The sequence below is a fragment of the Lissotriton helveticus genome, chromosome 1_1 (genome assembly GCF_964261635.1).
Source record: "Lissotriton helveticus chromosome 1_1, aLisHel1.1, whole genome shotgun sequence".
Lineage (NCBI taxonomy): Eukaryota > Metazoa > Chordata > Amphibia > Caudata > Salamandridae > Lissotriton > Lissotriton helveticus.
The window spans coordinates 2,085,539,548-2,085,556,126 of NC_136057.1; the positions used below are offsets into that span (position 1 = coordinate 2,085,539,548).

The 16,579-nt window shown below is 43.6% G+C and overlaps 1 protein-coding gene across 1 annotated transcript in view; it reads left to right on the plus strand.

Annotated features, from left to right (window-relative positions):
- The window catches only part of MCOLN2 (mucolipin TRP cation channel 2), a 566,096-nt gene that overhangs the window by 284,163 nt on the left and 265,354 nt on the right, over positions 1-16,579 (plus strand). The window contains exon 7 of the mRNA XM_078645573.1: positions 4,067-4,166. Within this exon, the coding sequence (XP_078501699.1) occupies positions 4,067-4,166 (100 nt within the window). The remainder of the gene's footprint in view (positions 1-4,066; positions 4,167-16,579) is intronic.

Below are 16,579 nucleotides of genomic sequence, written 5' to 3' on the forward strand. Positions count from 1 at the left end.
TATCCATTGCAGGTTTCTATTTGAACTTGCAGGAGGCCAAGGACTCACCAGGATAGTTCTATCTTAATATACACCCACTTACAAATCTCATGGTAGAGCATCCTTCTGGTTCTGGAGAGATCAACAGACCTTTTCCACCGTAGGTGAATTAGAGCTTTTCAAGTCAATTCAAAACATCAATGACATTTAGACTTTGCGATCAGTCAATGATGAGAGGGTTGTGAAAGTTTCAAAACCTTTATTTATCTTAAGGTTAGAAAATCTGTCTTTGTTCAGCTTAGTAAGTTGACAGTAATATAAAATAGAATTAGTTAAGAGTCAGCATTAGAAAAATATACACAGTGCCAATAAAAAAAACCTTTAAACTAACTAAAGGACCTATTCTAAATAGAACCTATGAAGAGCTCCTCTGGAGAAGAGCGAATAAGAAATGAACTCACCATTAAGAGTAGTTCTGGAAACTCAGCTGAGGTCCCTAGAGCTGCAGTAACTACTGTAAATAAGAATGTGATCTTTATAGTGTCATTGATCACCAAAAACCCAAATGTAGTCACCTTAGAGGAATAGCTAAATACATCAATTCTCAATAAAGCAGAGTTTCAGGATAAGGAGAGATCTAGCAGCGAGACTACTGGAAATAAGGGTCTGAGTCTATGCCGGAGAAATCCAAGAATCTCTGCCTAACTACCTAGGAACACTCATTATTATAGATTCATACTTTTGTAACATTTTAGTTGGTGTCCTCTGTCGCTATCCAATAGGAATAGTTCAATAGGTGATGTCGTTGGTCACACGATGCTCCTTCTTCCGATTCCCACAGTCTGTACCCTCATTGCCATAAGTCGATCCAATTTATGTAGTACTTGTTACTTGAGGGACAGTTCTCATGAGTACCCTCTTACCTAAGCTAAAGGATGCTCTGAGGTTGATGCATGAACAATAACTAATTAGTAATATGAAAGCATCTATCAATGTTTTATGGAAACATCATTCGTAAAGTCTCTAATTCGTAATTTAACAAATGGTTTTGGAAAGCTCATTGTATTCTAACACCTGATCTAACAAGGGGTGGGGAGCTGGATAAACACCATGTTCTAGTTAGCACATTTCTGAAAGTTGTCACTAATGCTGAGCAGTTTTCCAAATATCTCATTCATGTAACTGTGAGCAAGAGTCGAGGCGGAAGACTTTTGGGCCTTGCTAATCTGCACATTAAGGAATGGTTGCCTAGTGCAAAAAGGTTCTAGAAAAAGCATTAATGTATATGTATTTAGTTAATGTATTTTCAGTTTATAATAGTACTTTTCACTTCAAATCATTTCCTACATGAATGTTTTCTACAACCTTTAAAGCATTTTGAGTTCAAATCTAGAAAGGTGAGCGTTAGACCTGGCACCATTGGCGTGGGTCTTCCTTCCATTTTTGCTGTTGCCTCATGTGTTTTTGCTGGTGTTAGATGCTTTGGGCACTGTGCCACTGCTGTCCAGTGCCACAGTGCAGGTGCTCTCTATTGTAAATTAATGTATTAATTCATGATTGGCTGATTTGGGTTACTTGTCAGACCCTAGAACAGTGCTCAAGGGGTGCATAGGGCTTGTAAACCAAATGCTGCTAGTGGGCTTGCAGCACCGGTTGTGCCACCCACAGAAGCAGCCTTGTAAAATGTGTCTAATTCCTGCCATTTCAGAGCCTGCATGCAGTCTGGTACTGCCATGCTGACTGGGCAAGTGCACCCACTTGCCAGTCCCTAAACCTTCCCTTTTCTTCATATCAGACACCCTTATGGTAGGCCCAACGGCAGGGTGCATTGTAAGTATAGGGTAGGATATGCCCTGGTGTGTGTGGCATGTCCTAATAGTGAATCACAGCCATTTTCGTCTTTCACTATTGCAAGGCTACCTGTTCTCCATTGGCCAGAATGGGCAGTTAGATTATTACATCTTCTAATCCTAACTGACTCAGGGAACATGGCAGAAATTCGAGTTTGATATGCCTGAACGCAGACTGATAAAAATACACCTTTTTAGTAAAGTTGGTTTTAACCTTCTGTGTTTGAAAATACAATTTTTAGAAAGTAGGTATTTTCTTGTCTAACTTTCCAAGCCTGCCTCTGCTAGGTTGTGTATTCCTTGTCTGGAGTTTGTGAGTGACAGAGCTAGGGGTGATTCCAGGAGACAGAATGAGGCAGCCCAGTGGTGAATAGAGAGATCTACATCTAGATAGGTGGGAGGATTTGAACCTGGGACCGTTATAGGGCTGTGCCTGCCTTCCAAAATGCCGGCTCCACCCCCTGTGGTACGTCTGATGTCTCTGACCTGCACTGTGAAAGAAGAGAAGGAATCATGTTGACAAAGTGCTCCAGGGCTGTGCATTCCCTCCACAATGCTGGATCCACCTCCTGTGGGGCATCTGATGTTTCTCCCCTGTACTGTGAAAGGAAAGGAGGAGTCATGTAAACAGAGTGCTCCAGAACTGGTTTGGACTTGGCAAAGGCCCCTTGAGCCTCAGAGGACAAAGGATTTTGGGGTATAAATATTGGAACCCTGATCCCAAGAAATTAGATCACTTTTGGTATACAAGAAGAAACCTTTGCTGAGGAGAGGAACCTGAATAAACTGAGGAGAGACTATCCCTAAACAAAGTGTGGCTTGGGGGATTGTCCTGCAGTGGTTGCCTGACTGCCGAAGAAAGGAGAAAGAACTTTATGTACTTTGTTTTCTACTTGTGAAGGATCTCCAAGGGCTTGGAAGAGAGCTTGCCCCCTGACCGAAGTCTCAGGACCAGTAGACTTCACTAGCCTTTGTAGATTGCTGCTGGTAAAGCTGTTTCAGTGGCTGCAGAGGCAGGGAGCTGTGACAGACTCTCACGACCAGCCCGGTGTCCTGTAGGCACCGCATCGAACAACGTCCGCATCTTGCAACGTAAGCTCTGAGCTCACAGACTCCATCCTGATGCCGTCACTGAGCCATTGCCTGCACCGTAACCTGTGGACACCGCGACGTGCAACGCCTCGCAACACCGACTCGCACTGGTCTGACCGACGCTGTCACTGTGGCTGACTTAGAGTCTTGAGAATGCATTGGAGTTGGGCACCACTTCACATGCTTCACGACGCACCGCCCGACTCGTACCGCTCTCAGGACTGATCGACGCCAGCTCCCGAACTCCGGCTCTGTCGCCATACCGCAAGCTGCAAGCACCGCAACGAAGCACCGTTTTGCCCTGCAACGTACGCCTTGGACCCACCGACTCCGTCAACGGGCGGCTGCCTGTACCGCATCGAGGGACAATGCATCCTGCAATGCTTTCTTTTCTGCACCGCGACAAACGCCTCAAGTAAAGGTACTGTGGCTGTCGACATTTGAGTGGGCCCAGACCGATGCGGTCCGCTGGATTTGTTAGACTCTGTTATTTTTATCAACCCTGTAGCCAGATAGGGCTACTGACGCACATAGAACTCTGATGTAAGCATTTTTAACATGAACTCTTGATTTTTAATAGTACTGTGGATTATCATTTTTGGTCTTGTGGTAAATCTATATAAAAGATACTTATTTTTATAAATATACAACCTGTGTGGTGTCCATTTGTAGTATTGTCAATTGATTACTGTATGTGTTCACAAATGCTGTCCACACTGCCTCTGAGATAAGTCTGTCTGCTTGTGCCAAGCTACCAAGGGGGTAAGCAGGGGTTATTTTAGAAGTGTACATCCTTACCCTGACTAGAGGATAGGGACCCTATTTGTCACAAGTACCCACCTGTGCCAACTAGAGACCCCCAATTCTAACAGTGAGTAAGTCTGTTTTCTAAAATCGTGTTCATTGCCTCAAAACTGTTGCCTTTTCATATAAATTACATCAATGAAACATTGCTTTTATCTGCCTACTTTCTGTGCTTGGAACTACTCCCAAGACATGACACGCATGGACCAACCCTGCTGGTGAAGACTAATTGATGCTCCATTCTCATCTCGAGTTGACTGACGTCATTGCTGCCCGTTTATGATCCTGTAGATCGATGTTAGCGCAGTGGTATTTATGATCTCGCACTTCTTTTTTTCTAGATTCTCTTTGATAATCAAGCCCACAGCGGTAAAATCAAAATATATTTTGACAGTGATGCTTATATTCAAGACTGCAAGGACTGGCATGTGTCTGGATCAAGTGAGTCATATTTCTTAACATACAAGCAATGTTGTAATATTTCTGCATAACATATCTTTAGACTGGTGGCTCAGTGGACTAATGCTTCTACTTCAGGGGCCTTTTTTCGACCTCATGGTCACAGGTTTAAATCCTGGCGGGTCCACGCAGCCTTTCATCCATCTAAGGTCGATAAAGCGAGTACCATCGAGTTGGGTAACAATAAACCTCTGTTATTCAGCGCCAAGTGACCCTTCTGGGTGAACGTGTGCTTTACTAATACACATGTAATGTTATATTATGTCATAATGTCATTCATTGCTTTACAGACCTTTAAGGGAAACCGTAGATACCTAGAGTTGGGATCAACCTTAATTATAACATACTCCAAGTTAAGTAATTGTAAAACAATGTTCATCAGATAATTTGAGGGTGCACTCGTTGAAAGTAGACACACGCACCTTAAATCCAGTATTATTGCTATTCCTTGAATAAAGGAAAGCAATAATACTGGATTTAAAGTGCGTGTGTCTACTTTCAACGAGTGCGCCTTCCATCTTCTACCAACATTTTTGATTGGCTTTGTACCTTGGAACGGCGGGTGCGGGAAGTGTGTTGCACCAACCTATGATTATTGATGATACATGTGTTTTGGTTGAGCTAGACCTTGGCCGGTCGTTCTGTTTGTTCATTGTTTAATTGTAAAATAAGAAAACACCCTAAAATCTACTTCGAAATGTCCCCCGCGGAATTTTTATGGTCTAGCTTGACAGCGCAGCTGTTGGCAGACAATTATGTGAGAACACCAGGGTGAGGGTCTTTAGTTCTGCCCACATGTTGAGAGCAAGGAGTACATATTTAGTTTGAGCAAAAGATGTGTGCTGCCACAAAAATGTGCTTGCTCTCCTGACAACTGTAATCATTTTGTCTATTAATGCAGCTTCCCGAGGTTGAACTATCAAGGGCACACACATGCTCTTAAATTGTCTTAGATAACTAGATCATTTATGGTATTATTCTCTGGCAGTAGCACAGGTGGGAGGTGGGCAGTCATAACCTACATGGATTATTTGATTTGGCTTGACAGTGCCACTGTCACCTCCCCTTTTTAACCAACACCAAAATTATTCCATAGGTCTTTGCTTCTACACAAATTCCTATACATTTCCTCTTATCTACTTCTAATACTTCACATTGCCATACATCATTCTTTTAAAACCAGACCTATTGGCATTGAAAGTGCCTGTTCTCATGTGTCCGCTAACAGCGTGTGTCACAAGGGATGGGAGAGACAACCAAGCCTTGAGCCCTGCTCGGGCCAGATGTCTGGCTCAGTTCTGGTCACACAGGGACTGGCAAGCTAAAATTGTGCAAGGGCATGTGTCTTAGGCACAGTCTCTTTCAGAAGCGGATCTAAAAATTGAGACTTTCTACATCAGCTGAAAGCAGAATACAAAAATGAACTTCTGTACTCGCGCCCCTGCACGTCTTATGTGCCTTATAACATGAAAGCAGGTTGTGCAGAGTTCTGAGGCCACTTTGCTTTGCTAATCTATTTAATAGCAGTCATTGAGGTGTAGAGTTTCTACAAATATTGGTCTATTTTTTTGAAGCTGGAGGGATGGTGATAACATAAGTGACGTGCCATCACTTGGCTTAACATTTTACAGTTTTCCAGAAAGACAGAAAGAGTTGTGCATGAAGTGTCCAGTTGTTTTTTTTCATTGAATTATTTGTATTCAATTCTATAACATAAAAGTGATCAATAGGAGGCAGCCACTTGTAAATTGACAATTATACTCTCAACGGTTTGCAGATAAAGTCAAGAAACTCAAAGCCAAAGTTGCTTTATTCAGTTTGTGTAGTCCCACCGAGCTTCCCAGATTGTATGATATTTTTACGAGCTGTACATACTGATTTCTCAGCTACTGCACACATGCCCATTCACCTTATCCATGCCATGGCTGTTGGTGGGGGAGGTGTGAGGATGTGCAGTGCAAGCAAAATCTTGTAATGTCTCGTTTTGCCACCAGTAAGCTGGTGGTTATTAGGCATTTGAGGCCAATCCGATCTACCCCAGATTCTTCAATGTCAAGTATTGCTTGTTTGGGATTCAGGGTCACTGTGTAGGCTGCAAACTTACTCAGTGCATCCTGTATCTTGTTCCAGTATATGTGAGGACAGCTTCATATCATGTGATAGAAGCCTGTTACTTCCATGCTGCATGCTTGTTTTACATCCGATGCGCCACTGTTTGTTTGGGTCATCAACTTGGTGTAAGTATTGGTTTCTTGCCAACCTTCACCTGTAAAGGAGCTGGTGTCTTGCAGCGAGAGGCCCCTGAGCTGTGTCTAGGTGTCAGGGGCACCGGCCACCAGTGAACAGTAGATGGAGGTCTAATATAGTGACCTTCGGCTCAAGGATAATCTCCTGTACATGTTGCAGGTGTTTTGTTAAGATGTGCCAGACACGTAAATAACTAAAGAATTGAGTTTTATGTAATTGGAATTCTGTGGATAGTTCTTCAAATGACTTGATGTGCGTATTGGACCATATGCCCTATATTTTGGTGATGCTGATAAGGTCCCAGCCTCCCCTCCCCCCCACCCCCCCACCCCCCCAGCCTCGGGAGCTGGGGAAGGGCTTTGCCAGCTCCCGAGGCTATCTGTGTTTCTGGGCAATGAAGATCCGCACGCACGTCGCGCTGGCTTCATTGCACACAAAACGAAACTAAAATGAGCCTTGAGGCTCATTTCAGTTTTGATTTCTACATGCTCAAGGGGCTATCTCAGCCCCCTGAGCACGTTGAAAGACAGGAGAGGTATCATTGGCAAAGGGTGAATCTCCCCTTTCCAATGGTACCCCCTCCCCAGTAGATCCCTGCTTGGGGATCACACCAGGGGGGCAACCCCCAAGCAGGGATCCACCCATTAGGCACCAGGGAGCGGTGAGCGGCCCCTTGGGCAAGGGCCTTTGCTCTCCCCCATAAATTTTGGGCTAAATTCAGTTTTTCTACCCCCCCAATAGTAGGGATGAGCGCTTCCCAGATGGGCATCCCAATGCCCCCCCCCCCCCACAAAAAGAATAGCCAGTCTTTCTGCCTCCCTCCCTCTGGGAAATTTCGGGGCAATAGCCCCAGATTTCTCCCCTCCCCATGGCAGCAGAAAGGCCACTAGGCACAGACTATTATTTTTTTCAGGATGTGCCTACCTGTGTATTTTGGGTCCTAGCGCAGCTGGTACCTGGGGAAATATAGCAAACCTATACATTTTTGAAAATTAGACACGCAGGGGAATCCAGGATGAGTTGATTTGTCTGGCTCTCACCAGGTTCTGTTACCCAAAATTCCTTTGCAAACCTAAACATTTGTCATTTGTAAAAAAAAAAAGAAAAAAAATGAAAAAACACATTTTCCTCTCATTTCTGTGGTGGAAAGTTCTTGAATCTGAGTGGATCCACAAAATTCCACCCACCCCTCATTCCCCAAAGTCTTCCAAGAAAAATAGTACCTCACTTGTGTGGGTAGGCTTAGTGCCTGCAACAGGAACGGCCCAAAACGCGACATAGACAAACCACATTTTCACACTGAAAACTGACCCTTTTTTTGCAAAGTGCCTAGCTGTAGATTTTGAACCCTAGCTCGGCCGGCACCTAGGGAAACCTAGCAAACCTATACATTTATTAATACTAGACACCCAGGGGAATCTAGGATGGGGTGACTTGTCTGGCTCTCACCAGGTTCTGTTACCCAGAATCCCTTGCAAACCTCAAAATATGTAAAACAAAACACATTTTCCTCACATTTCTGTGGTGGAAAGTTCTGGAATCTGTGTTGACCCACAAAATCCCACCCACCCCACATTCCCCAAAGTCTTCCGAGAAAAATAGTACCTCACTTGTGTAGGTGAGTCAAGTACCCGCGACAAAACATCTTGTGGCAACATCAAAATTGCCTATCACAAAACAACCTGGATTTGCCAGGGGGGTCACATGAGTTTTTGGCCCCGGGGTCAGCGACCATCTAGGGAAACCTACCAAACCCACACATTTCTGAAAACTAGACACCCGGGAGAGTCCAACAAGGTATGGCTTGCGTGGGTCCCCCAAAATTTACCTTCCCAGAATCCCCTGCAAACCTCAAATTTAGCTGAAAAAAATCTTTTTTTTCTCAAATTTCTGAGTGGGAAAGATCTGGAATCTGTGTGGATCCACAAATGTCCTAACACCCAGCATTCACCCAGGTCTCCCAATAAAAATGGTTCCTCACTCGCGTACGTGGATAAAGTACCCGTGACGGGCAAGGGCCCAAAACCTATTGAGGTGACATCAAAATTACCAATCACCAAACAACCTGGTTTTGCAAGGGGTTCCCATGAGTTTTTGGTCCCGGGCTCGGCGGCCATCTAGGGAAACTTACCAAACCCTCACATTTCTGAAAACTAGACACCCGGGGAAGTCCAGCAAGGTATCGCTTGTGTGGGTCCCCCAACATTTCCCTACTCAGAATCCCCTGCAAACCACAAATTTAGCTGAAAAAACAAATGTTCCACATATTTTTGTGTGGAATCACCGTGCTGCCACAAATGTCCTACCCCACAGAATTCTCCTTAGTGTCCCGCGTAAAAGGATACCTCACTTGTGCAAACCTCAAATTTTGTTGATAAAAGCAATTTTTTCTCACACTTCCATGTGAGAAAGTTGTAGGATCACCGGGTTGCCACAAATTTCCTACTTCCCAGCGTTCCCCCAGGTCTTCCGATATAAATGTTACTTCACATGTGTGGGTAAGCATAGAGGCTGCAACAGGAAATGGCCCAAGTCGTACTGTGGAGACTTCAAAATAACCTATAACAAAACTACCTGGTTTTAAGGGGGGCACCTGGTCTTTTGGCCCTGGGCTCGCTGTCATCTAGGGAAACCTACCAAACCCACACATTTCTAAAAACTAGACACCCTTGGGAGTCCAGTGAGGCGTGGCTTACGTGAATCCCTCAACATTTCCCTACCCAGAATCCCCTGCAAACCTCAAATTTAGCTGAAAAAAACACACTTTCCACATATTTTTGTGTGGAATCACCCTACCACCACAAATGTCCTACCCCACAGCATTCTCCTTAGTTTCCCAAATAAAATGATACCTCAATTGTGTGGGTGTCCAATGCAGAATTGGCTAAAACGTATCTTTAAAAAAATGTAGCGCTTAGAATTTTCGGTGCTATACCCGAACTCCCTATGTTTGGGGTCCTTCTCAGTCACAGGCCCTTGCCCCACCCACACAAGTTAGGTATCATTTTACTGGGAGGCACGCTGTGGGGTAGGACATTTTTTTGCGGGCACGGTGATTGTACCCAAAAATATGTGGAAAATGTGGGTTTTTTCAGCTAATTTTGATGTTTCCAGGGCATTCTGGGTAGGGAAACATTGGGGATCCACGCAAGCCATACCTCGCTAGACTTGCCAGGGTGTCTAGTTTTCAGTAAATTGTGGGTTTGGTAGTTTCCCAAGATGGCCGCCGAGCCCAGGGCCAAAAACCCAGGTGATCCCCCTTGCAAAACCAGGTTCTTTTGTGATAGGCAAGCGCCCAAAAGGAGACATCAAAATTACCTATCGCGGGTACTTGACCCACCCACGCGAGAAAGGTCCCATTTTTATTGGGACACCTGGGGGAACACTGGGTGGTAGGATATTTGTGGACCCAAGTAGCTTCCAGAACTTTCCCACACACATTTGAGAAAAAAATATTTTTTCAGATAAATTTGAGGTTTGCAGGGGATTCTGGGTAGGAAAACATTGTGGGACCCACGTACGCCATACCTCATTAGACTCCCCTGGGTGTCTAGTATTCAGAAATGTGTGGGTTTAGTAGTTTCTCATGATGGCCACTGAGCCCGGTTCCAAAAACTCATGATACCCCCTTGCAAAACCAGGTTGTTTTGTGATAGGTAATTTTGATGTCGCCTCAATAGGTTTTGGCACCTTGCCTGTTGCAGGTACTTGACCCACCCACACAAGTGAGGTACCATTTTTCTCGGAACACTTTGAGGAATGTGGGGTGGGTGGAATTCTGTGGATATCCACAGATTCCAGAACTTTCCACTACAGAAATGTGAGGAAAATTGTTTTTTTGTTGTTGTTTTTTTCTTTTTTTAATACAAATTGTGAGGTTTGCAAGGGATTCTGGGTAACAGAACCTGGCAAGAGCCAGACAAGTCACCCCATCCTGGATTTCCCTGGCTCTTTATTTTCAAAAATGTATAGGTTTGCTAGGTTTCCCTAAGTGCCGGCAGAGCTAGGGTTCAAAATCTACAGCTAGGCACTTGGCAAAAAACGGGTCACTTTTCACTGTAAAAATAGAGAGTGTCCACTTTGCGTTTTGAGCCGTTTCCTGTTGCGTGCACTAGGCCTACCCACACAAGTGAGGTACCATTTTTATCGGGAGACATAGGGTAATACAGAATCATAGAGCAACTGTTATTACCCATTGACTCTCGATGCATTTCTGCCTTCCAAATGAAAGACAATGTGTAAAAAAGAATTCATTTTGAATAATTCATGCTAGTATGGGTACTCACAATTTCGGAATTGTGCAAATATAGACTCTTTGTAAACTCTATATTTTGTTCCAATTTCAGAAATGCATAGGTGTCTTTCATACCGATTTTTCCATGTATATATTTTCCGAAATTAATTGCTATATACCTGGTACATAATAAAAAAACATTGCAAGACGCTGATCACTTATTGCCTCTGGTTTCGTCTGGTTCTTGGTGAGCCAACAAGTCCTATATATCCCCACAACCAGAAGGGTCCAGCAGATGTAACAGAATATTGGTTTCCAACAGCTGTCATAATCGGAAGTTGTTACAGGTGAAAACGTTGACACAAATGGCTGTTTTTTTCCAACTAATTTTCAATTTTTTCTATATTCAACTGTTAGTCTCTATAAAGAAACCTTGAAGGATCCACACAGATGACCCCATGCTGAATTCAGAATTTTCTACTTTGCTAAAATGTATAGCTTTTCACGATCCATTATTGCTTTCATGCCCATTTCTACCATTGGAAGGAGGTTGAAAGCTCACAAAATAGCAAAAATAGGCTAAGTCCCAGAAAAATGCCAAAACTGTGTAAAATATTTTGGTTTTCTGACAAAAGTCTGCTTGTCCCTGAAAGCTGGGAAATGGTGATTTCAACACCACAACCTGTTTGTTGATGCCATTTACAGGGAAAAAAACAGGCGCTTTCATCTGTTGCCCTTTATTCCCATTTTAAAAAAAAGCAAAATATAGCTATATTTTGGCTAATATCTGGGTCCCCTGCAGGGGAATCCACAAACCCTGGGTATCTTTAGAATTCCCATGATGTTGGAAGAAAAAGACACAAATTTGGTGTGTATATCTTATGTGGTCAAAAAGTTACAGGGGCCTAAGCACAAATTACCCCAAATAGCCAAAAAAAAGCTTAGCACAGGGGCGGGAAAGGCCTAGCAGCGAAGGAGTTCAGAACAGGTACGTGATGTTGCGGTTTCAGGATAATAGCGGAGAAGCATAGCCCCAAGTATTTGAAGGGCCATTTTATTAGTGGGATGGGCCAGGTTTTCTCAGTCGTGGGCAAAGTCCTGTTATTGGTACAAATTGAGATTTCTCGTAAGTTGCTTGCAGGCCAGAACCTTTGCCATAGATTTACAGGAGGTCTAACAGCCTTCAGAACAAAAGGTCTGGCTTATGCACATGAAGTAACAAGTTGTCTGCATAAGCAGAAACACGATCCTCAAATGGGGTGCACCAGTAGAACAGGGTATCACAGTAAATCCATTCCGCCAGAGGCTCGACTACTTGTGCGAACAAGAGAGGGCAGTGTGGGGCAGCCTTGCCTGGTGCTTCTCAGTTGGGAATGGGGAAGACTGAACCCCATTTACCTGGGCCCATGCCCAAGGTTAAGTATATAGAGGTTTGACTAATTGTTGGAAACTTGGTTTTAACTTTATCCTGTGGAGGATGTGGAACATGAAGGGCAAATGGACCGAATCAAATGCTTTTTTTAAATCTTTGAGCACCATGTCCGTTGTCCTCCGCAGTTCCCCTGCCCTGGCTGGGATCAATTGTAGGTGCAGAATACAATGTCTTGTCCAGTGTTTGGCATAAAGCTGTTCTGATACTGTTTGACAAGGGAGTAAATGACTTACATTAATTGCATGACCAGGATTTTTGCTAATATGTTTGCCTCTGTACTGATTCATGAAATTGGGTGGTATGAGGTTCCTTCTGAGGAAAACTTTACCTGTTTTATGAATGACTATTAAAGTTACACCACTTGGGTCCTGTGGAAGGAGGCCTTGTTCCGAACAAGGTGGAGAAGTAGGGTCAGTAAAAAGAGGAATAACGCTTGAAAAATTCAGCTGCATACCCATGTGGGCCTGGAGTCATGCCAGAGTTCTTGGAGACGATGGCAGGTTGAAGCTCCTCAAGCGTAATTGGAGCATCGAGCTCCCCCTTTGGGAAATGGTAAGTGGACATATTGGGAGGTCATTAGCTATCGGGACAGTTTTCTCAATTTCTAGTGGGGCGCGACCAGCGTTTAGTGCGGAACAGTGTTTCACAAAGGCCCTTGCAATGGCGTGGTCTGCATAGTTTTGTTACCCGTTGTCCCTGTGGACACAAGGGATCACCCTGGATTCTTGGTCTCGAGTGTCTTCTAGCCAGTAGAGTAGGTGACCTGCCTTGTGGTGTCTGATTTAATGTTATATGTATATATATTCTATTGCTAATTTATCTCATGAAAGAACCAAACAGAAACCACTTTTTTGTGGAATGGGATGAGCGAAGGTTGAACTGCACAATAAGTAACGAGCAAACAAATCCCAGCTTCCTCACTACCAAACTGTGTTATCCTAGGCAGATAAGTTCACTGTGTTTAAGTTTTCTAGATGGGCCATATTAGATCATCTTGAAGTCGTTCAGTCTAAGATGCGCTCTGTACGTAAATGTCACTTGTATATATTTAATCGGCAATAGCTCTGCTACAAATGTAATTGCATTTGCCTTGTATACAATGTACACAACAAATCTGTTTTGGCTCACTCATGGCAACATCTGCAGGTCACAGAAGAATTTTTGAATGTTTCAAAGTTTATTATTGAAAGCTATTTTTTCAAATAATTTGTAGTCAATTTAGTTAGATAATCTAATGTATTATATTGAAAGACACATTATTATTCATATTTATTATATCATATGTCCTATTACTGGTTTGGGTAATTTACATGCCAAGTCTATTGCTTGCTCAACTTGTGCCTTGCTTCTAAACCCTAAGAAGGCCACTGGCTTGGCAATCACTCCGCTCTCCCTCTCCCTGCCTTTGTTGGCTTGCACACCTAGATTTTCGTTGTGGTGTGCGGCTGTATACATTACTGGTTTTATGGTAACCGGGCTGCTACTTTGTGATGATACTTGGAGTATCCTCCTCGCTGTGTAGATCGAGCAGAGAATGAGGATGAAATTACAATGTAAGGTGATGCATTGTCAATAAAGTGTTATAGCTATTTTCTACAGTCGTAAGTAATGTTCTGTGGTACTTATAAGGATAGATAATTATGAAAAGTGTTGATTCTTTTTGTTTCTTGGCCCAAACACCAGTGTCTGGTGAATTACTTCATTTTGATCTTGAAATTATCTCAAATGACTTTTATCTAGCAGAAGAGACACTTGTTTTATTAGTACGTGCTTCTTCATCCTGTAGTTAATTTACTCTGCTTTCCCTAGGTTACCTTTTTGTATACGAGAATTCTACCCTGCAGGGTGCCTTATCAGTACGGTGCTAAAGCCTAGAAGTCTTTGTGTTGTCTGTATCAAACATCATATAGTGAAGTTTATTCAGGTCGAACCACTTAAAACCCACAATCAGTACTTTTTAATACATCATAAGATAAAATCCGAAAAATATAAATAATGTACACTTTAAAATCATCGAATAGCTTCCTAGTACAAACCGATTTAATCAAATACTCCATAGTCACTTTAATTATTCAGTTCCCAAGTTTCAGTATCCTCCTTATGTTTCACATAAACATGTAATATTTTGACACACTGAAGACAATGAGTTTGTTGCATCAGTCCTTATTACTCTTAGGGCAACTTCACACTGCAACATTCCTATGGGTTGGAGCTATCAATTTACTTGTGATCGTTGTTATAAATTTTACAGAAAAACACTATATTGGCATCAGATTAGGAGGCACATGCATCAAGCAGAATCGGCCCGTTTGCAAATGCAAAAAATGCTTTTCAGATGCTGCATAACCCAATTTGCGATTTGGTAACGTGTTACCGAATCGCAAAATGGGTTTGCAATTCGGTATTTGGAAGGTGCATGTTTAGGGCGTATCTTTCAAATACAAAATCCTAACGGTATGTATGAATGTTTTGTGATCATGAATGCAGTCGCAAAACATTTGCATATTACCACCTACTTCAAGTAAGTGGTAACCCATTCGCAAATGGGAAGGGGTCCCCAAGGGACACCTTCCCCTTTGTGAATGGTTGTAAAAGCATTTTTAAGAGCAGGCAGTGTTCCCGCGGACCACTGCTTGGTATTAGTAAAATGAAAAGATGTATTTTCTTAGGTCTCGGGCCTAACGTACACTGCGCAGCAGTGTCGCGCAGCCAGAGTCCTTTTCTGGGGGTTTTGAAAATGGACCTGGAAATTCCACGCAGCTCGTGCATGTTATTTCCTAGGTCCATTTTCATTGGCCTTTGCGTGCGTGTTCTTTTAAAACAGAACACGCAATAGGCCATGGGCGGTCGCGTAGCTCCGCCCATGGCCTATTGGTGTCTGTTACGCGCACCAGAGGTCATATGTCTTCAATAATTGCCGCGATATTTGAAGACATATGCTGGCACCACTCGCGGGCTTTTTTTCTTTTTTTTTACAATTGGATCGCTTTCGCGCCGCTTGTTTTAAAATACACTGGAAACAGGAACTGGCAGAGACGCGATATTGTAGGGTCCCCTGTAGACTTCCGTCAGTGCCAGGTGTATTGGTAGCGCAATGGCAGTCGGCCCTGTGAAGCAGTGTGCGTTGTTTTTCAGGTCTGTCCCGCTGTGATCCCGTAAGACGTGCTCCAGACTTGTAGCTCCCTGCGATCCTTGGCTGCAGGATGACAACGAGGTTCGCGGATCCGATGTGCAAAGTTTGGGCAGGTCAGCCAGAAAGAAGGAAAGGCAAGGAAGACACGCACTGCCACCTCTGACTTGCACGGCAGCTGCTGCCCCAGCCCCTCCCTCCACCAAAAAAACCGCACTCTAAAAAGTGGTAAATATTTCTAAAATTTTGTTGGGGAAATCCAGTTACAAAATAGAGAATGTCATTGAATCAGCAGTGCCGGTTTGAGCGCTGGTATGCAGCATGTTGGGGAAGTAGTTTTACTTGTCCACGAGAGCCGATGTCCAGAATTGCCCAATATCCATTTCTCTCACTGCAGCTTTTCAGAATTCTAGAGGCAATAGGAGGATAGAGGTGCTACGTCTGCGCTACAGCGACCGGGAAAGCGCACAGTTAAACATCCGTCTGGCAATCAGTCTGCGCATTCCGAGAAGACGAGACCGGAATGAATTAGACCGCAGAGGCCAGAATGGGAGCTGCAGATCACGGAACAGCCTGCAATGCGTTCCAGCCTGCCTCACAGCTCCAATGTCCCACGTTTACTGTGATTTTCTTGTTATCTGTCCTCATGCCTGCGCTGCCTGTAGTGAGTATGCAGGGTGAGCAGGGTGCGAGTGTGCAGGGTGAGCAGTGTGTGAGTGTGCAGGGTGAGCAGTGTGTGAGTGTGCATAACGCAACACAACAAAGCTTAGCATAGAATAACAAAAAATAGCATAGCATATCAAAACATAGCATAGCATAACCAAACACAAAGAAACATAGCATAACAAAACATAGCAAAACATAGCATAGCATAACAAAGCACAGCATAACAAAACATAGCACAGCATAATACATAGCATAAAACACAACAAAGCATAGCATAGCATAACAAAACAAAACTTAGCATAACAAAACATAGCATAGCATAACAACACAACAAAACATAGCATAACAAAATATAGCATAGCATAGCACAACAAAGCATAGCATAACAAAACAAACACACAGCATAGCATAACAAAACACAACACAACAAAACAGAACAGCATAACAAAGCATAGCATAGCACAGCATAACAAAACAAAGCATACACACACCACACACAGCCACGCACACAACCACACGCACAACCACCACCACACACACAACCACACACACAACCACACACACAACCACACACACAACCACACACACAACCACACACACACACAACCACACACACAACCACACACACAACCACACACACAACCGCACACACAACCACACACACACACAACCACACACACAACCAC